Source organism: Salmo salar, chromosome 20, assembly GCF_965601325.2.
Source record: "Salmo salar chromosome 20, fSalSal1, whole genome shotgun sequence".
Classification (NCBI taxonomy): domain Eukaryota; kingdom Metazoa; phylum Chordata; class Actinopteri; order Salmoniformes; family Salmonidae; genus Salmo; species Salmo salar.
This window is the reverse complement of record NC_138310.1, coordinates 65,866,660-65,885,687: the sequence shown is the minus strand read 5'-3', so window position 1 is coordinate 65,885,687 and position 19,028 is coordinate 65,866,660. Positions and strand designations below refer to the sequence as shown.

Genomic DNA, 19,028 nt, shown 5'->3' with positions numbered 1-19,028 from the left:
GCTAGTCCACTTCTAGGTCTATGAATTATCAATGATAGTGTACACCAGTTCATCTCAAGCCAGTGGAAGCATTGTAACAGCCAGGGGACCCAGGTGAGCGGTTATACCTTTGTGTCTGGCGAAGTAGCGCCCCAGGACGATGAGTGCACAGAGGATAGCGAACATCACCACGGCAACCACGCCTCCGATGACAGCGTGGTCTATCTTCTGTGGCGCCCCCTCGCCAGCTCTGGAGTCTGGAAACAAGCCAATCACAGCCTCTTAAAACAATGATCCCCAGACCCCTTCTTTGAGCCAATCAGAGCTATCAGAGCAGTGACTGCCTTCTGATTAAATCACAGAGCAGGAGACCGGCAGTAGCATAGTAATGTACAGTGTACTCAAAGTCACAAACACTTTAAGAAATCGGGTAACATTTGGAGCCAGAAATATAGGGATGAAGCAAGACTACATTTGTCAACTTCTACATAGAACCTTCTATAGATGTCCATTGTCAAAGAGAGACCCACTCAGGGAGCTGTGACTCAATACAGAGTGACTACTGTCATATTCAATACAATTCCATTAGAGCTATTCTGTTGAAGGTGTCTTGTTCAACAATGAAGGACAACAATGCATTGTACAACGTGAAGCAGTGGAGTGTTTTCAGTTCAAATCAACATTAAAATGTATGATTAACCTCCTCCCACTCAGTCACACCTTCTCTTCCCTTCCTACTGTGGCTGTATGGGCTGTAGAACAGAATAGCCCCCTTCATTGCGGTTTCATTACTTTTTCTGCATACAGTTGAATTGCATTTCTGAATGATATTATTCAAACTACCAAATGCACGTCTAATGTATATGTATGTGTGACATAATGGCAACTTCAGACCCCATGGCCATTCAAACTGATACTGCACTGCCGTGAATGAGGCCTCAATCTTTGCCTATCTCTATCTATGTCATTTACAAGTGATTATCTGTGTGTGGCAATGGACATTCACAACAGGATATGTATCATGTCAATGCATTTGTTCTCTCTGCTTTAAAATAGAATGAAATCTGGCGAACTCTATGACACTGTATCATAATTCCAAATACCTCCTTATTCTGGGAGGCTAGAGCTTCTCCTCTCCAAAAAGTGGTTGTGTAAAATGTTCAGAGACTGTTCCATAAAAATGATATACTTGACATACCCCACAATTTAAACAGAAACATTCCAGGGAACTGTAAAATATACTCTGATTTAAGAGGTAATATCAGGAAGTTATAGACCTCAATCATAGAGAGTAGACACAAGCACATAATAAATCTGTCCCGGTGTGCTGTCCCCTGTCACAGAAATACATTTCCCACCCCAGGAACCCACAGTGGATCAATGTCCACTGTTTAGTCCACTGAATACTGTTTAGTGAGATTTATACATCTGCTAGCTACAAAAGAAAACGGTAAGGCATTAAATCTCCAAACTTTCCAAATTTTCGGCACTCGAGGTCTACAGATTAAGTGTGGGGATCTGTGTCAGGAGTGAAGAGGAGAGGTGAGAGAAGGGGTGTTACTTTACTGCCTGAAGGAGAGACTCCATTTCCCATCAGTCCCCTCCAATCATGAACTGAAATTGGATGGTTTTGAATAAAGATTATGATTAGGAGAAAGGACTTTCTTTCTGAATGCGAATGATAAAAGCCGAAAATGTCTGACACATCCTTAACTTGAATAGAGAGTAAAGACACACTTCATTGCCATTTCCTCTTCAAAATGGATTTACCTCCACCAAGCAGGGGCAGAGCTCACATACTGTAGACACAGACTAGAGTGTTATCTGCTGCTGCTGGTTGTATCTCAGGCAGGATGAGCTGAGCAGAGCAGAGCTGTTTGTTTCCAGTAGCAGGGACATCTGGTAGCACAGCACAGCACAGCATGCTCCCTGAGGAGAGGGAAGGGCCCATGCTCCATGCTAATGAACATCAACACGCTAAATGGACTGAGCCGAGGAGCCTTGTCACGTCCCCTCCCTCCCTCCCTCGCCCCGCCTCACCCCCACCCTCACCTCACCCCCCAGCACCTTCCATTTGACACCTGAACCAGACAAACGTCTGGGAGCACAACCAGCCTGCCACAGCACACAGAGGGGGAAATGGAGCTGGTTTATTTTCACACAAAGAAGTGGGCCCTTCTAAAGCATTGAACGTACCTAAAAGGTATCACAAAATATCAGCTGGGGGACTGTAAAATCTATAACCCATCTCTAATGTCCAATGGCTAGATGAAAACAGATCTGTAACAGAACCATCCCACACTGTTGCCTTGTCTGGAGTCATTCAATGGTTCTGCATTTTAGTTCAGAACCACATTAGCGGCCCTTTATTGCCTTGCACATAAACTAAATTGAATTTTGATAATGTTTATAATATGGATTTGGTCTAACATTCGGCCTTTCCCTCCCACATAGTCCTGCTGTGACATGCCCACACCTCGGTCCTGACAGGATGTAGCTGGGGGAAATATGACATGCCCACACCTCGGTCCTGACAGGATGTGGCTGGGGAGCTGTGACATGCCCACACCTCGGTCCTGACAGGATGTGGCTGGGGAGCTGTGACATGCCCACACCTTGGTCCTGACAGGATGTGGCTGGGGGAGCTGTGACATGCCCACACCTTGGTCCTGACAGGATGTGGCTGGGGGAGCTGTGACATGCCCACACCTCGGTCCTGACAGGATGTGGCTGGGGGAGCTGTGACATGCCCACACCTTGGTCCTGACAGGATGTGGCTGGGGAGCTGTGACATGCCCACACCTCGGTCCTGACAGGATGTGGCTGGGGAGCTGTGACATGCCCACACCTTGGTCCTGACAGGATGTGGCTGGGAAGCTGTGACATGCCCACAACTCGGTCCTGACAGGATGTGGCTGGGGGAAATATGACATGCCCACACCTCGGTCCTGACAGGATGTGGCTGGGGAGCTGTGACATGCCCACACCTCGGTCCTGACAGGATGTGGCTGGGGAGCTGTGACATGCCCACAACTCGGTCCTGACATGATGTGGCTGGGGAGCTGTGACATGCCCACACCTTGGTCCTGACAGGATGTGGCTGGGGAGCTGTGACGTGCCCACAACTCGGTCCTGACAGGATGTGGCTGGGGGAAATATGACATGCCCACACCTCGGTCCTGACAGGATGTGGCTGGGGGAGCTGTGACATGCCCACACCTTGGTCCTGACAGGATGTGGCTGGGGAGCTGTGACATGCCCACACCTTGGTCCTGACAGGATGTGGCTGGGGAACTGTGACATGCCCACACCTCGGTCCTGACAGGATGTGGCTGGGGAGCTGTGACATGCCCACACCTCGGTCCTGACAGGATGTGGCTGGGGAGCTGTGACATGCCCACACCTCGGTCCTGACAGGATGTGGCTGGGGAGCTGTGACATGCCCACACCTCGGTCCTGACAGGATGTGGCTGGGGAGCTGTGACATGCCCACACCTCGGTCCTGACAGGATGTGGCTGGGGAACTGTGACATGCCCACAACTCGGTCCTGACAGGATGTAGCTGGGGAGCTGTGACATGCCCACACTTTGGTCCTGACAGGATGTGGCTGGGATAGCTATGACATGCCCACACCTTGGTCCTGACAGGATGTAGCTGGGGGAAATATGACATGCCCACACCTGGGTCCTGACAGGATGTGGCTGGGGAGCTGTGACATGCCCACACCTCGGTCCTGACAGGATGTGGCTGGGGAACTGTGACATGCCCACAACTCGGTCCTGACAGGATGTGGCTGGGGAGCTGTGACATGCCCACACCTCGGTCCTGACAGGATGTGGCTGGGGAGCTGTGACATGCCCACACTTTGGTCCTGACAGGATGTGGCTGGGGAGCTGTGACATGCCCACACCTTGGTCCTGACAGGATGTGGTTGGGGGAGCTGTGACATGCCCACAACTCGGTCCTGACAGGATGTGGCTGGGGAACTGTGACATGCCCACACCTTGGTCCTGACAGGACGTGGCTGGGGGAGCTATGACAGTCCACACCTTGGTCCTGACAGGATGTGGCCGGTGGAGCTATGACATGCCCACACCTTGGTCCTGACAGGATGTTGCCGGTCGAGCTATGACAGTCCACACCTTGGTCCTGACAGGATGTGGCCGGTGAGCTATGACATGCCCACACCTCTGTCCTGACAGGATGTGCACAGCCAGGTGAATTTATGGGGGAATAAAGAGGATTTGTGGCCGATGCCCACGTCGGTCGGCACAGCACTGAAATGTGCTCTGCTGGAGTGGAGGGGCCAAATGCTTTATGGTTCCCTCTCTCTGTGTGTTTGTTCTGGAATGACTAATTACACATAGCCAGGTCACTGTTGGAATATCCTGGCAGCATCGCACTGACTGACTGGCTGACTTAGCGACTGATTGACTGACTGACTGACTGACTGACTAACTGAGTGACTGCCTGACTTAGTGACTGACTGACTGACTGCCTGACTTATTAACTGAATGACTGACTTGGTGACTGACAGACTGACTTAGTGACTGACTGCCTGACCTATTGACTGAATGACTGACTTGGTGATGACAGACTGACTTAGTGACTAACTGCCTGACTTTTTGTCTGAATGACTGACTTGGTGACTGAATGAGTGACTTAGTGAGTGACTGACTGACTGACTTATTGACTGAATGACTGACAGTAACTGGGGATCAGTTGTGTGTATCTCTGTCCCTTGGCTGATTACATGGAATATTGATTTCATTAGTCATACTGGAACACACTCTTGCGAAAACAGGCAGGCGGCTTGTATGCACACTGTGGATTTACAGATGTAATTACACACATTTAATTGCAATGGTGACTCTTGTGAATTGATGGAAAAAGCTCATAACATATTAGGCAAGGGGGAAAATTCAATCTCACCCTCAATAGAAATACAGTGCATTCGGAAAGTATTGAGATCCCTTGATTATTTCCACATTTTGTTAGGTTACAGCCTTATTCTAAAATGGATTAAATCAATAAAAATCCTCAGTAATCTACACACAATACCTCATAATAAGAAAGCGAAATCAGGTTATTTGACATTTTTGCAAATTTATGGAGAAATAAAAAACAGATATAACTTATTTAGGTAAGTATTCAGAACCTATGCTATTAGACTCGAAATTGATTTAAGGTGCATCCTGTTTCCATTGATCATCCTTGAGATGTTTCTACAACTTGTGTCCTTGGGATGTTTCTACAACCTGCGGTAAATTCAATTGATTGGACATTATTTGGAAAGACACACACCTGTCTATATAAGGTCCGACAGTTGACAGTGCATGTCAGAGCAAAAACCAAGCCATGAAGTCGTAGAGTTCCAAGACAGGATCATGTCGAGGCACAGATCTGGGGAAGAGTACCAAAACATTTATGCAGCATTGAAGATCCCCAAGAACACAGTGGCCTCCATCATTCTTAAATGGAAGAAGTTTGGAACCACCAAGACTCTTACTAGAGCTGGCCGCCTGGCCAAACTGAGCAATCGGAGGAGAAAGGCCTTGGTCAGGGAGGTGACCAAGAACCCGATGGTCACTCTGACAGAGCTCTAAAGTTCCTCTGTTGAGATGGGAGAACCTTCCAGAAGAACAACCATCTCTGCAGCACTCCACCAATCAAGCCTTTATGGTAGATATAGAAGCCACTCCTCAGTAAAAGGCATATGACAGCCCACTTGGAGTTTGCCGAAAGGCACGTAAAGACTCTCAGACCATGAGAAACAAGATTCTCTGTTCTGATGAAACCAAGATTGAACTCTTTGTCTTGAATGCCAAGGGTCACATCTGGAGGAAACCTGGCACCATCCCTACAGTGAAGCATGGTGGTGGCAGCATCATGCTGTGGGGACGTTTTTCAGCGGCAGGGACTGGGAGACTAGTCAGGATCAAGGCAAAGATGAACGGAGCAAAGTACTGAGAGATCTTTAAAGGAAACCTGATCCAGAGTGCTCAGGACCTCAGAATGGGGCAAAGGTTCACCTTCCAACAGGACAACGACCCCAAGCACACAGCCAAGACAATGCAGCAGTGACTTCGGGACAAGTCTCTGAATGTCCTTGAGTGTTCCTGCTACAGCCTGGACTTGAACCCGATCAAACATCTCTGGAGAGACCTGAAAATAGCTGTGCAGCAACGCTCCCCATCCAACCTGACAGAGCTTGAGAGGATCAGCAGAGAGGAATGAGAGAAACTCCCCAAATACAGGTGTGCCAAGATTGTAATTTACACATTTCAGACACCATTTATCAACCCCTACAAAAATGTTAATTGATTATAATCCACTGTACATCATAAATATGGCAAAGGCAGGCTGGACTGAATTGAATTGAGCCTTAGATTTGAAAGTGTCTTTGTTGAGGTCAGTTCATAGAGTGCTGGCATCATTTGGGGCTGTGAGGTCAATCCTTTCTGTTGTTTGTAACAGCGGTGTAACTTTCACTGGGGACAGGAGCTACTCTTTATTTGACTGATGTAGCCTTTGACTTAACAGAAAAAATGTATTTATTCTCAGTGCTGAGCTATTTGTGTAACTGACATGGAACGTTAGCTAATGTTTCATCCCCTCTCAACTGAAGTTATGTCTGAAGAGAATGAACTAGCTAGTTGGCTAGTGGCTACCACAGCCTGTTCAGCTCTAGCTATCTGTCAGGTAGCAGCATCTAACAGCTGGTGTGTGTATGGAAATGTTTTGTAGCCTTTTTGTCCCGTTTCAACAGAAGTAAATTAACTGTGAATGGTAATCAGTGAACGTTTACAAAGTTCCATCTTGAGTTGATAGGTAGGCTACAGTCTGGGATCTGGGAATAATGGTCATTTCAATTATTGAACCATTGATTCTATTATTGGATAATATAATGTATATATCTACACAAAGGTCATTCTTTGTCATGCCTCATTTGAGCAGGATCAGATGGTGACAGGGGTTTCAGCAGGGTCAGGCAACCAGCGAAGACCAGTCTGTGACGGTTCTGAGGTGAACTTCGCAGATACAACCCTGGATTCCCTTTGCAGCAAACAATGGACAAGCCAGAAGCTTCAAAGATTTTAACTATTTTAAGAAAGTCTGACAAACCTCTAAAGTTGAATTCCCGACGGTATCAAGGGTTGATAGAGGCTTTTCCCGATGACACAAAACATAACAGATAAAAATGTGAGGAAGACCTGGGAAACACTATTGATGAAGATGAAAGCATACAGATATGTTTGAATGCCCAGTCATGTTCATATAATCTCAGACATAAATTACTGCAGTGTAAGACCATCCATAGAACATGCCAGTGAAAATTAACATCATGCACTCAGAAATGAAAATCCTCTGCTGGAGGTGTAACACACAAAAGGAGACATATTTGCATATGTTATGATCTTGTCAAGGCTGGCTGAATTCAGGCTTCTCCCTGTTTTTGTTTGCTTAGAAATGTTGATACTGGAGACTTATCAGAAGAAACTGTGTAACCTAGCATTTATAGCAGTTAAGAAAAGCATTGCCATTAATTGGAAGGTTGGTTATCCTCCCAGAATGTCACATTGGATAGCAGAAATGTCAAGTTATGCATCATTAGATTTAATTTATTACAAGATTAAGGGTATACTTAAATATTCAGAACGTCTGGGTGCCTTATATGGAATACTGTATGACAAACGGTGTCTGTATTGAAAACACATTTCTTTAGTCGAGCAGTTGCAAATCGATTTTTTTTTTCATGGCATACAAGACAACTGTCTGATTTGCGCCTGTCTGAGTGGACTAATCCATTGAAGCAGCGAGGATTCCACGGTCCAAGAATATGGGGATTGTGGCTCAGATGCACAAGGCACGGCTCTCTCCAGAATGCGCTCTCTCCCGCCATTTCGTGGATATTCATTGTTTCATAACTTCATTGTGTGCATTGTTTGCTGTGTCTATCAATTCCCCATTACATACAGTACCAGTCAAAAGTTTGGACACACCTACTCATTCCAGGGTTTTTCTTTATTTTTACTATGTTCTACATTGAAGAATAATAGTGAAGACATCAAAACTATGAAATAACACATATGGAATCATGTAGTAACCAAAAACGTGTTAAACAAATCAAAATATATTTTATATTTGAGATTCTTCAAAGTAGCCACCATTTGCCTTGATTACAGATTTGCACACTGTTGGCATTCTCTCAACCAGCTTCATGAGGTAGTCACCTGGAATGCATTTCAATTAACAGGTGGGCCTTGTTAAAAGTACATTTGTGGAATTTCTTTCCTTCTTAATTGAGCCAATCAGTTGTGTTGTGACAAGGTAGGGGTGGTATACAGAAAATAGCCCTATTTGGTAAAAGACCAAGTCCATATTATGGCAAGAACAGCTCAAATAAGCAAACAGAAACGACCGTCCATCATTTCAAGAACCTTGAACATTTCTTCAAGTGCAGTGACAAACACCATCAAGCGCTATGATGAAACTGGCTCTCATGAGGACCGCCACAGGAAAGGAAGACCCAAAGTTACCTCTGCTGCAGAGGATAAGTTCATTAGAGTTAACTGCACCTCAGATTGCAGCGCAAATAAATGCTTCAAGGAGTTCAAGTAACAGACATATCTCAACTTCAACTGTTCAGAGGAGACTGTGAGTCAGGCCATGGTGGAATTGCTGCAAAGAAACCACTACCAAAGGACACCAATAAGAAGAAAAGACTTGCTTGGGCCAAGGAACAAGAGCGATGGACATTAGACCGGTGGAAATCTGTTATTTCGTCTGATGAGTCAAAATTTGAGATTTTTGGTTCCAACCACCATGCCTTTGTTAGAAGCAGAGTAGGTGAACAGATGATCTCCGCATGCGACATTCCCACCATTAAGCATGGAGAAGGAGGTGTGATGATGCTTTTCTGGTGACACTGTCTGTGAATTATTTAGAATTCAAAGCACACTTAACAAGCGAGGCTACCACAGCATTCTGCAGCGATACGCCATCCCATCTGGTTTGCGCTTAGTGGGACTATCATTTGTTTTTCAACAGGACAATTACCCAAAACACACCTCCAGGCTGTGAAAGGGCTATTTGACCAAGAAGGAGAGTGATGGAGTGCTGCATCAGATAACCTGGCCTCCACAATAACCCAACCTCAACCCAATTGAGATGGTTTGGGATGAGTTGATGACTGCAGAGTGAAGGAAAATCAGCCAACAATTGCTCAGCATTTGTGAGAACTCCTTCAAGACTTTTAGAAAAGCATTCCAGGTGAAGCTGGTTGAGAGAATACCAAGAGTGTGCAAAGCTGTCATCAAGGCAAAGGGTGGCTCCTTTGAAGAATCAAAAATATAAATATATTTTGATTTGTTTAACACTTTTTTTGGTTACTACATGATTCCATATGTGTTATTTCATAGTTGTTATTCTATAATGTAGAAATAGTAAAAATAATGAAAAACCCTTGAATAAGTAGGTGTGTCCAAACTTTTGACTGGTACTGTATATCACCAGTAGTAACCTACATGTACCGTTAATTCCCATCATTTCTAATCTGCCATGTTTGTTAGGTTACGGTAACTTCTGTTAATGCATTGAATATATTATTATTACAGTCATTTAACGTCCTCATTGTTGGAGTGGACATGTGTTTTGCAGAACTCACAACCTATGCTACACTTTTGGAAAAAAAAGTTTTTGTTCATTTCTTTCCATTTCGAGTTTTGTCAATTTATTCAGCGTCTTCTGTTTGAAACGCTCCTGTCAATGTTGATTACGAATATAGAAGTTGGACTAGTCTACCTGGCCTGCGCACAAATGTAGGCCTATAAATGTTCCCATTTGGGGATGTCTGATAGTATTTCTGATTGTCTTAACTCACCACCACTAATGAGCTGTGGAGCTTCTCAAAGTAATTTTTCTTCACCTCAAACAGCACGTAAATGAAGTCTGTTTTTATAATCAATTGAGAATGACAAAAGATCCTCAAAGTATTTGAAGAATATTTCCAGCTCTCTCCCTTTCGATAACCACTCGGCAAGAAGGTGAATAATGTAAAGCCAGTGGTAACGTCATAAAATACCTGATTACTTCTAATCCCTTGCACTAATAGCCTACAGCTGTGTCTGTCCCGAGCTCATTGGCGCAGAATATTTAGTTGTTTACATTTTTTTATTTAAATTTTCTCCCCAATTTCGAACCCCAGGCTGTAGTGACGCCGCAACACTGCGATGCAGTGCCTTAGAACGCTGTGCCACTCGGGAGGTCAGGCCCAGAATATTTTATACAATGCTTCAAGTTTGCTAGCACGTGTTTCTGGGCGACCCTGTTGATAGTTGATACAATGTTTCAAGTTTGTTGCAGACAGGCCATGCGTAGCCAATGTGATTCATAGGATATTTATTTTTATCAGGATATTTTCTACCTGCAGGCTGCAATGTTTTTATGTATTGGCTTTATGTACGATATTTTTACAAAAGTTACATTTAGATTTGTATAATTATCATTTAGATTTAGATAGAATGTAGATTTACCACAGGTAATGATTTTGAGATACAAATACTTAAAATTGAAATTAAACTGTTCCATGAAAATGTACATATGAAAATCTAAACTGGCATGAAGATTGGTAGAACTGGTAAGATAAATTGGTGCTCCAAATGTAAAAGGTTCCCGACTGCTGGTGTAGCCTATTACCGACAACTTCAGGAGCGTAATTCTGCGAAGGCCAGCAGCAGCGGGAGAAGATTATTTTCTTCTGGTTAGGCCAGCTTGATCTCTGACTCCTTCTTGAGTCATTTGTGTGTCTTAATTATTTAATCAAACAGCCTGCTAGAGATTCAGAGACAAACTTTCTTTATCAATTCTGAACAAAGCAGTGAAGATTCGCAGACTCAACCACGACATTTTATGGAGGTGCGAAAATACAGGTGAAGGACTGATGGCAACGCATAAAATCTCTGAATGGAGAGTTGACTGTGAACTCTGAACCATGGAATGTTAGCAAAAATGTAGTTTGGGAATCTTTGATTTGACAAAACAAGCTTCTCAACTACACACAAAAGGATACTGAATGCTGCCTGCTTCTACCGTGTTCCTTTAAAGCGTTTTTCTGGGGAAGGTCATGGCTAAGGAAAGTGATTGACAAGCTAATGGAAAATATATTCCAGTGCTCTACCCTGCTCTCACAGTAGCAGCTGTACCACATGTTCCGGTGGGCAACGTAACCAAGACTCTAACCTCCTCAGAAAGAATATTAGAGGAACTGAGTTCTCTGAACTTCCAATGCTGTATATTGTTACCCTTTGGAGGGTCAGCAGGTAGACAAACTGACACACCACTTCTGGTTAGACATTCTCCTGCTGTGCATGTCAACCTAAGAATGTTGAAATGGTTCATAATGAGTTTTGAGGAATATTGAATCCATCTGTGCCTGTTTTCCTTTTTTACCTCAAGTATTCCCAAATATGATCTTCTAACAATAGCTGCTCAAGATCTGAGAAATAGTTGTGAAGTTTCCAAGTTAAATATCCATATTTCAAGTTAAAATCAGGCCATATGAGAAAACCCATCTTTATTTAGTATGACACTCTTTGAACATCCTCATCCTTGCACAATACAACCCATACACCCCTGGGGACCAATTAGAATGGACTATTGTACAGACTAAATTGGAGCTAGTGGCTAATTTTCTCCTCACATAAATGGATTTATCTTTTGTTGCTAAATCAAGAAAGCAAAGCACACCCATTACAAAGGGAACCAATCTGCTAATCTGAGTCAACATCATTTGCATATCAAATACGCATTTAATGTTAAGCCTCAAAGGCTAATGATATACAAGTGTTAAGTGTTTGCATTAAATGTTTGACAAATGACTAAATGTTTGATAAACAATGAATTAACGCACACTAACTGTCTGAATCAGTAGTGTTAGAGCCAGGCTTGAAAATGTGCATTCTGATTCAAGCCTGGCTCTAACACTATTGACACAGACAAATGTTAATCCCTATGCAGTGGAAACGGACCTATTGCCTCTACCATTCACCTCTCTTTCATATACAGTATATTTCATAATACACTAGTATGACTTTACTTCAGCCCTAAATGCGTATATTATCATAAGGTGCCATCTGATTTCAAAGGTGCTAAACCATGTGGGTGTACGTATCCAAAGGATTCACTCAGTCAAAGCTGTGAACAGCTGAATCATTCACGTCTTCTTACTTCTGTCTCAGCACTAGGAGAATCAGCATAATAAAGTCACACTCTGGTCTGCCTGCCTGTCTGCCTGTCCGTCTGCCTGTCTGTCTGCTTGTCTGTCTGTCTGTCTGCAGAGCTATCTTTGGCAGTGCTTCAGCAGCACAATGAGGTGTGCCGAAGTTAGGCACTGTAGCGTTTGAACGTCAGAACGTGGAAGACTTCTCACTTCTACTGTAGCCCATTAACTCAGTGACATATTCAGGCTTCAACACTATTTAGTGACACCATGTAGCCTCGCCTTGGTGTGGTTGGTAACACTTAACATGGCTATATTTTCTAACAGATAGGACTTAGCTCATACAGTAAGATACTGTTAACCATTCTGTTACCCACTAACACGTATTACTGTTTATAATATTGTTACGCATTGTTATGACAGTAAAGACAGTTCAACATTTTGTAGAACATTTGCTAATGTTTGCACTGAAGATTACATGCACAGCTTGAAGGCACGCCCACGTACTTTTGGAAGATGAAGAAGCCAAACTCCATAAGACAGTGAGGAAACATATGAGAACACATTTTTAAAAATTGTGAAAGTATCAACGTGCACTTACAGTAAGACAGCATACTTTCTCTAGTATCACTCCAATACATTTCAGCTATACTCAATAACAATGAAATTGCCTCACAAAACAAAGCAGAGGAGAGAAAAGTCAAGGTCAAGTGTCCCATTCATTCCTTATTCTTAGTGCCAGCTAAACTCAGATTGACTCATTCATTGTTGATGAAAGGTCCTTCCCTGGAGTAGGATCAATTTAGCTGGATGATAGTGGATATGCTGTGGTGGGCTAGCATCCTTGCAGCATACAAACACAGGCTTGACGGAGATCTGTGTGGTAGCAGGCAGCATGACTAGTGGCCTATCTTTGGCGCTGTATACATGATATACTTTAAGACAATATAGAGCCTGCAGCTCAACGGGGAACTGTGGATACCCTGCATGCGGAGGACTTAGTGCTCCTCCAGCCACTGAGCCTGTACATCTGGATCAGTTGTTAAACCACAGGGTTCTGGAGATCTCATTTAACTGAACAGGATACTCAACATTTACTTCTTACATTTATTCAACATGCACACCGGCACAATGTACAGTACAGGAGCCCTGTCAAGTGGTTTGAGTTTTCAATAGAGATTATTGTGAATGGTGAGAAGTGTTTCTGTCCAGATGCTTCTCTACTCTCTACTCTCTCCAGCCAAGGCGAGTTAAGGAGGGGGTTAGCAGGAGATTACCCAGGATATGATGTCCCTCCCTGGGATCATCTCTGAATGTTTGACGAGTGAGGGCTTTACCTCAGCAGACTGCCTTTATACCCCTTGAGATGTAGAATCAGAATGACTACTACCCTCTCACCAATAGGATCCAGCCTGCCAGCACAATACCAGAAACCACTCTGTTTAATAATGCTGGCTGAAATCTATTCACACCAGCTCCTCCATAAAAGCCATGGTGCCTGGAGCATTGCATTAGGTTAGCAAACCAATCAGAGAGGCAGCCCTTATGAATTAGGATGGGCACTGTACTTTGTTTGTTTGCCATTTTATAATAGTAAAAAATATTTTAAAATAAATTCCCCATACATTTGTGAGGTGGAAGACCTTCAGGAAAAAGACAATTGGGTAACCCCTGCACTCTCAGTCTCTTTACTTTAAAGAGGTTAATACAGCTGCTTTAAAACCTACTTTTTAATGCACTTTACAATAACCTTCGGTTAAGTAAATGTTGGTGTACGTATAGTTGACAGTATAGCACTGAAAAGAGGTTTGGCTTTATCACACCCATGACACAATGCTTTCATAGATTGTGGCTCATCTCTCCCCCGAACTCTACAGGGACTTAAAGTCTCTTAGTCCTACATCTTTTATATAGGAACACTGAAAAGCTTGACAATGTGAACTCTCCAAGCACCCCTTTTCTTTCTTTCTTTCTTTCTTTCTTTCTTTCTTTCTTTCTTTCTTTCTTTCTTTCTTTCTTTCTTTCTTTCTTTCTTTCTTTCTTTCTTTCTTTCTTTCTTTCTTTCTTTCTTTCTTTCTTTCTTTCTTTCTCTGAGATAGAGCAGTAGATACAAAACATGGAGGGCTGGCCAGCTCTACACCAGAGATGTACAAACGACTCTGTGGTTTCATGCTTTATCATGGCATTTGCTCCTCCTCAACACAAAACCATATTTAGGCCTTGAACCGCTGGCTCTATAGCCTGTTGCTAGGCTACACCAAGGAAATGCAAAGAAAAAAAGAAAACACTTATCAAGGAGAGAAAAATCTAGCAGGGCATGAAAGCATTACACTGTGGAAATGAAAAGCTACATTCTACATGAACTGGGAGCCACACAAAGAGGAAACGGTGCATAAACAACTTGTTCAGAATGGAACCCCACAGAATGTTTCCCTTAGCTTCATAAAGGGAAGTGGAGAGGCCACATGGAGGGATGGCTGCTTGTGTGGATCAATGGAAAATGGCAGCTTGAGAGCTGTATGTTTACACATTCATTTGGATAACACCATTCACACACATCACAGGAGCGCACTGTGTGGTGCTCAGGGCTGGGAGGAACTAGCTTAAGAAGTTCTCGATTTGTTCCTAACAGGAATCCCTGTGAAGTCCAATGAAGAGTTCTCTAAATACAATGTAAAGCTATGGTACATGACATTATATTTCAATCTCTATGGGCCTCAGGCTTACAAGGATATTCTGGTCATGACACTCATGTTACCCTCTGTTGCGAATGTACGTTTTATACTTGAACAGAGTAAAATGCCAACAGAAGGTGCGGTTCTGCAGCTTTGAGTAATGCAATGTGACGCTTTGCAGGCCAGGTTAACAAGGCCCTTGTGACATGGTATTTAGAAGAGTAGTGAACAGCAAGAAAGCTCTATTACATCCTACCAGCATGCACTGCAGAAATCATGTCAAACCCCCGTTTAAGTCCTGTCTCTCGGAAATCACTGAGGAGTTATGAAAACGTCTCCGCTGTCGCATACAGTAAGCTGTAAGTGAAGAGTAATTGGCATACAATGAAAAACACAACACACCATTTTAACAACCACCTGTTTTTACGAATTGCATTCTCATTGTAAGTTGGCTGACACCCATGGGAGTTGAACCCCAATACTATAACTACATTATCATCTGTGATTCTCTGTAGAGACCATATGAGATCATTCAACAGTCTCCTCAGAGTTCTGTCCAAATCCAATGACAATCATAAAACATCAGACATACACATGTAGGATCTTTTGAGCCAGTTTGCTACAGCAGGAAAATAATCCTGCAGCAACAGGACATGTGAATTAATATATACATTATAATTAATGAAAAAATGAAAAAATTGCAAACTTCCGAAGCCTTTTTAAACTTCGAAATACACTACAGGATGAAAATGTCCTTCATTGCATGAAAGTTCTCCTGCAACAGGGTGATCAAATTAAGATCCTACATCTGTATAAAAGTACAAATACTGGGACACAGTATAGTAGCATGTCATTGATACAGGAGATCCTATACAGAAAAGATCACCCCTCTTCTGTGGTGTGAAATATTCCAAATGGACAATAAAAAAAACGTAGAAATAGGGGCTAGACCTCCTTCATATCACAGACCACTCACTCACCTTGTAGACCTGATTGTGCAGTTGATGAGACACTCAGACTCTCTACTCCCTCTACTCAGACACACAAAATGGCCTCCGGAGCTTTCCAGCACCAGCATTAAAGGGACCTGATTACTTCTCTAGTGCCTGAGTGGAAATCAAACAGCTCATACTGTACCACCACCCACCACCACCACCACCACCACTGTAGGAGCCTGCGGTGTGACATGCCATGGGACATGTACTGTACGTATGGTACATCTTGATGGGCTGGCTTTGAATGAATTGGGATGACTTCATGTTAGCTCTGGAAGTACATTGTCAGCTATGCAAGTGCATTCCCCTTCCCTGTGTGTTAGTAGATAATCAAAGCAGGACCTATGGAGTACTTCCATAGCGTAGATTTTCATCCAAACGTTTGAGGGAACTATGCTTGCAAATATTGATAGAAATCTATTATGAGGTCTGGGTTTAGCTGGCAAACAACAGTCCAAAAAATATCAAATAATGAATGGCAGTTGTCAATCCTGCAGTTACTCTGCAATATAAATACCATATTTAGTTATCTCTAAATGTCACCTCCCGATGCTGCCAAGTACTTTTGGCCAACATTAGGCTTCAATAGATATTTTAAAAGTCCCAACCCATCCCAGAACTCCCATTCTATTTCTCTCACTGCCAGTTTATCAGAAATGTATTATCTTCTAAATGGACTTTCTCTCACTGATGAATTCATTTGGCGATCCTAGCACATGGTCTCCATGTGTCCGTATATGAACAAACCTGAACTATCTACAATGCAGGAGAGAGATTTTTGTTTTGTTTTTGAGTTTATTTGAACAACCATATTATACACAAAAAAATCTTACCAATAGCAACACACTTCTCCCATAAAAGTGAAAAGAATAGGAAATGAGCTACATTGTAACGGCCGTCGTCAAAATGAGACCAAGGTGCAGCGGAGGATGTGTTCATCTTGAAAGACTTTAATGGACTAAATGAACACTTACAAAATAAACCAAAAACGACCAGCAACAGTTCTGTCAGGTTGTAAAACTCAACAGAAAACATTCACCCACAAACCCCAAAGGAAAAACAAGCTGCCTATGTATGACTCTCAATCAGCAACAACGATCTACAGCTGTTCCTGATTGAGAGCCATACACGGCCGAAACAAAGAAATACACCAAGATAGAAAACGGAACATAGAACGCCCACCCATGTCACACCCTGGCCTAACCAAAAATAGAGAACAAAAAACCCTCTCTATGGCCAGGGCGTTACATACATACAGTACTGTAGAAGATCCAGCACTAAAAGGTATGTACAAAGATGGGCCAGCTGACACTGTAAATAAACTGACCTCCACCCATCATTCAGGGCAGGTGGGGCAGTTATTATTATTATTATTACATTTTTTGTTGCCTGTTTTCATGTTATTTTGGCATTAATATGTGTGACATATCATTTTGCAAACAACGAAAAAAGAAATATGTATTGAGTTAATAAAGCTGCATACAAACATGGTCTATTTTTTGCCTTCACTCATGGGGACACTAAGTCACCGCAAACTTTACAGGGAGAGCAAAACAATTCAAGCCCCTTGGGTGCTGCCATATATTTACATTAGAAGTGCCCATCCATGAAGGCTCAAGGTCATTGGCCACAGATAAAATGACGTCAAATCACATTATATCTACCGTAGCTTTGATTGGACTGATCATACTTTCAACATCTTAGCTAGCAAGCTAGACAAGCAGTCATCATCATGAATCACATCGACAATCTACTGGCAAATCCTTTTGAATCCTTGTCATATGAAGAGAAATTATAGATAAAACGTATCGGTGCTCATCGGCCATTGGACTTTACACAAAGTCAGACAGCTAACGACAACATCAGATGAGCTAACATTAGTATCATAACCAATTCGCTATAGTATTAACTGGTATACGACTCCTTGCCGTTCCTCAAGTTATAACGCGTTAGTTGCTTACTGGACCCTGGCAATCTGTGTGAAATGTTAACTAGTTAACAAACTAGTTAACGAACTAACCACTATCTGTGAACTAATGTTTTCCCTCTACAGTATGTGGTTAATTTTCAGAATGAGAGAATTAGGTGAAAATTAGGTGTTGCTTGTTAAACAAGTGGATTCAGCGATCAAGTGTAGCTGGGCCTGGCTTAAGATGGATGGCACCATAGAGGTGAAAGGAACACCACACACTTTCCCTCTTTCTCACTTGTTCAATACAGTGAATAAAAAGGGGTATGCCAGGTGTCCTCTCTGCCTGAAAGAGATCAGTTATGCCAACAAAGGGTATCATGCTATGCTGGCACAGTGTAGAACAGATGTCCACAGGCAGAAAGTGTACAATGTAATAATGTGCAGTGTAGGCCCAAAATATTGCTTTTGTTGTGTTGAACTTGACAGTAACACTTGTGTGTGAGTGAGGATGGATTATTTCATGTTTTACTCAGTGAACGTTATTTTTGCACACATTTGATCGATGTCTACAGTAATACAGTGGCCACTATAATAGAGCAAAAATAGAATGCATGGTTGTTTCATTCTATTTGTACTTTAAGATGTTTTTTTCCCAAGTGCAATATTTAGATGTGTGTGGTCACAAGCATCCTATTATAAAGGCTGTCATGATAACTGCAATATCAGTGTATTGTTTTTTCTCAAGACTTGAGTCTCATTTGCAGTAAAGTCTAGGCAGCAAATAACATTGGATTGCTTCCTTTCATTTTTTAGCAGTGAGTTAGGTTCACATGAACCACTTTTTATTTTACCCACAGAGACTGATCATGTAGATCATATTCTTTGTTGTTTAATTAGTTAAAACCTGCATTTCCCCATAGCAGGGATTTTTTGCATGTTTCAGTGCAAAAAATAGTGTCACTTTTTTGGGCCCTCAGCAGTTTGCATCCCTGAAACTTAAAAGGATAAACGTTCACACGCAACACCATGGGCCAGAAAAGGTTGAATACATTGGCCATGCTGTCAATCCAGCATGACTTCTGCTGCATTCAAAACACCTGGAAACTTGGAACTGCGAAATCGGAACTGGAACTGGGAAATCTGTCTGAGTTCAAGACAACTGGGAACTCTGAAAAAAATTTGCTCCAACTGGGAAAATACGGAATTCCAAGTCGGGAACTCTGGCCTCTTTCTAGAGCTCCGACCT

At 42.8% G+C, this 19,028-nt stretch overlaps 1 protein-coding gene across 4 annotated transcripts in view; it reads right to left on the bottom strand.

Annotated features, from left to right (window-relative positions):
• Positions 1-19,028, bottom strand: part of LOC106581151 (cell adhesion molecule 1-like) — a 164,142-nt gene that overhangs the window by 5,374 nt on the left and 139,740 nt on the right. For all 4 annotated transcript variants that reach the window (XM_014163007.3, XM_014163006.3, XM_014163008.3 and 1 more), the window contains one exon: positions 108-236. In XM_014163007.3, coding sequence (XP_014018482.1) covers positions 108-236 — 129 coding nt within the window. The remainder of the gene's footprint in view (positions 1-107; positions 237-19,028) is intronic.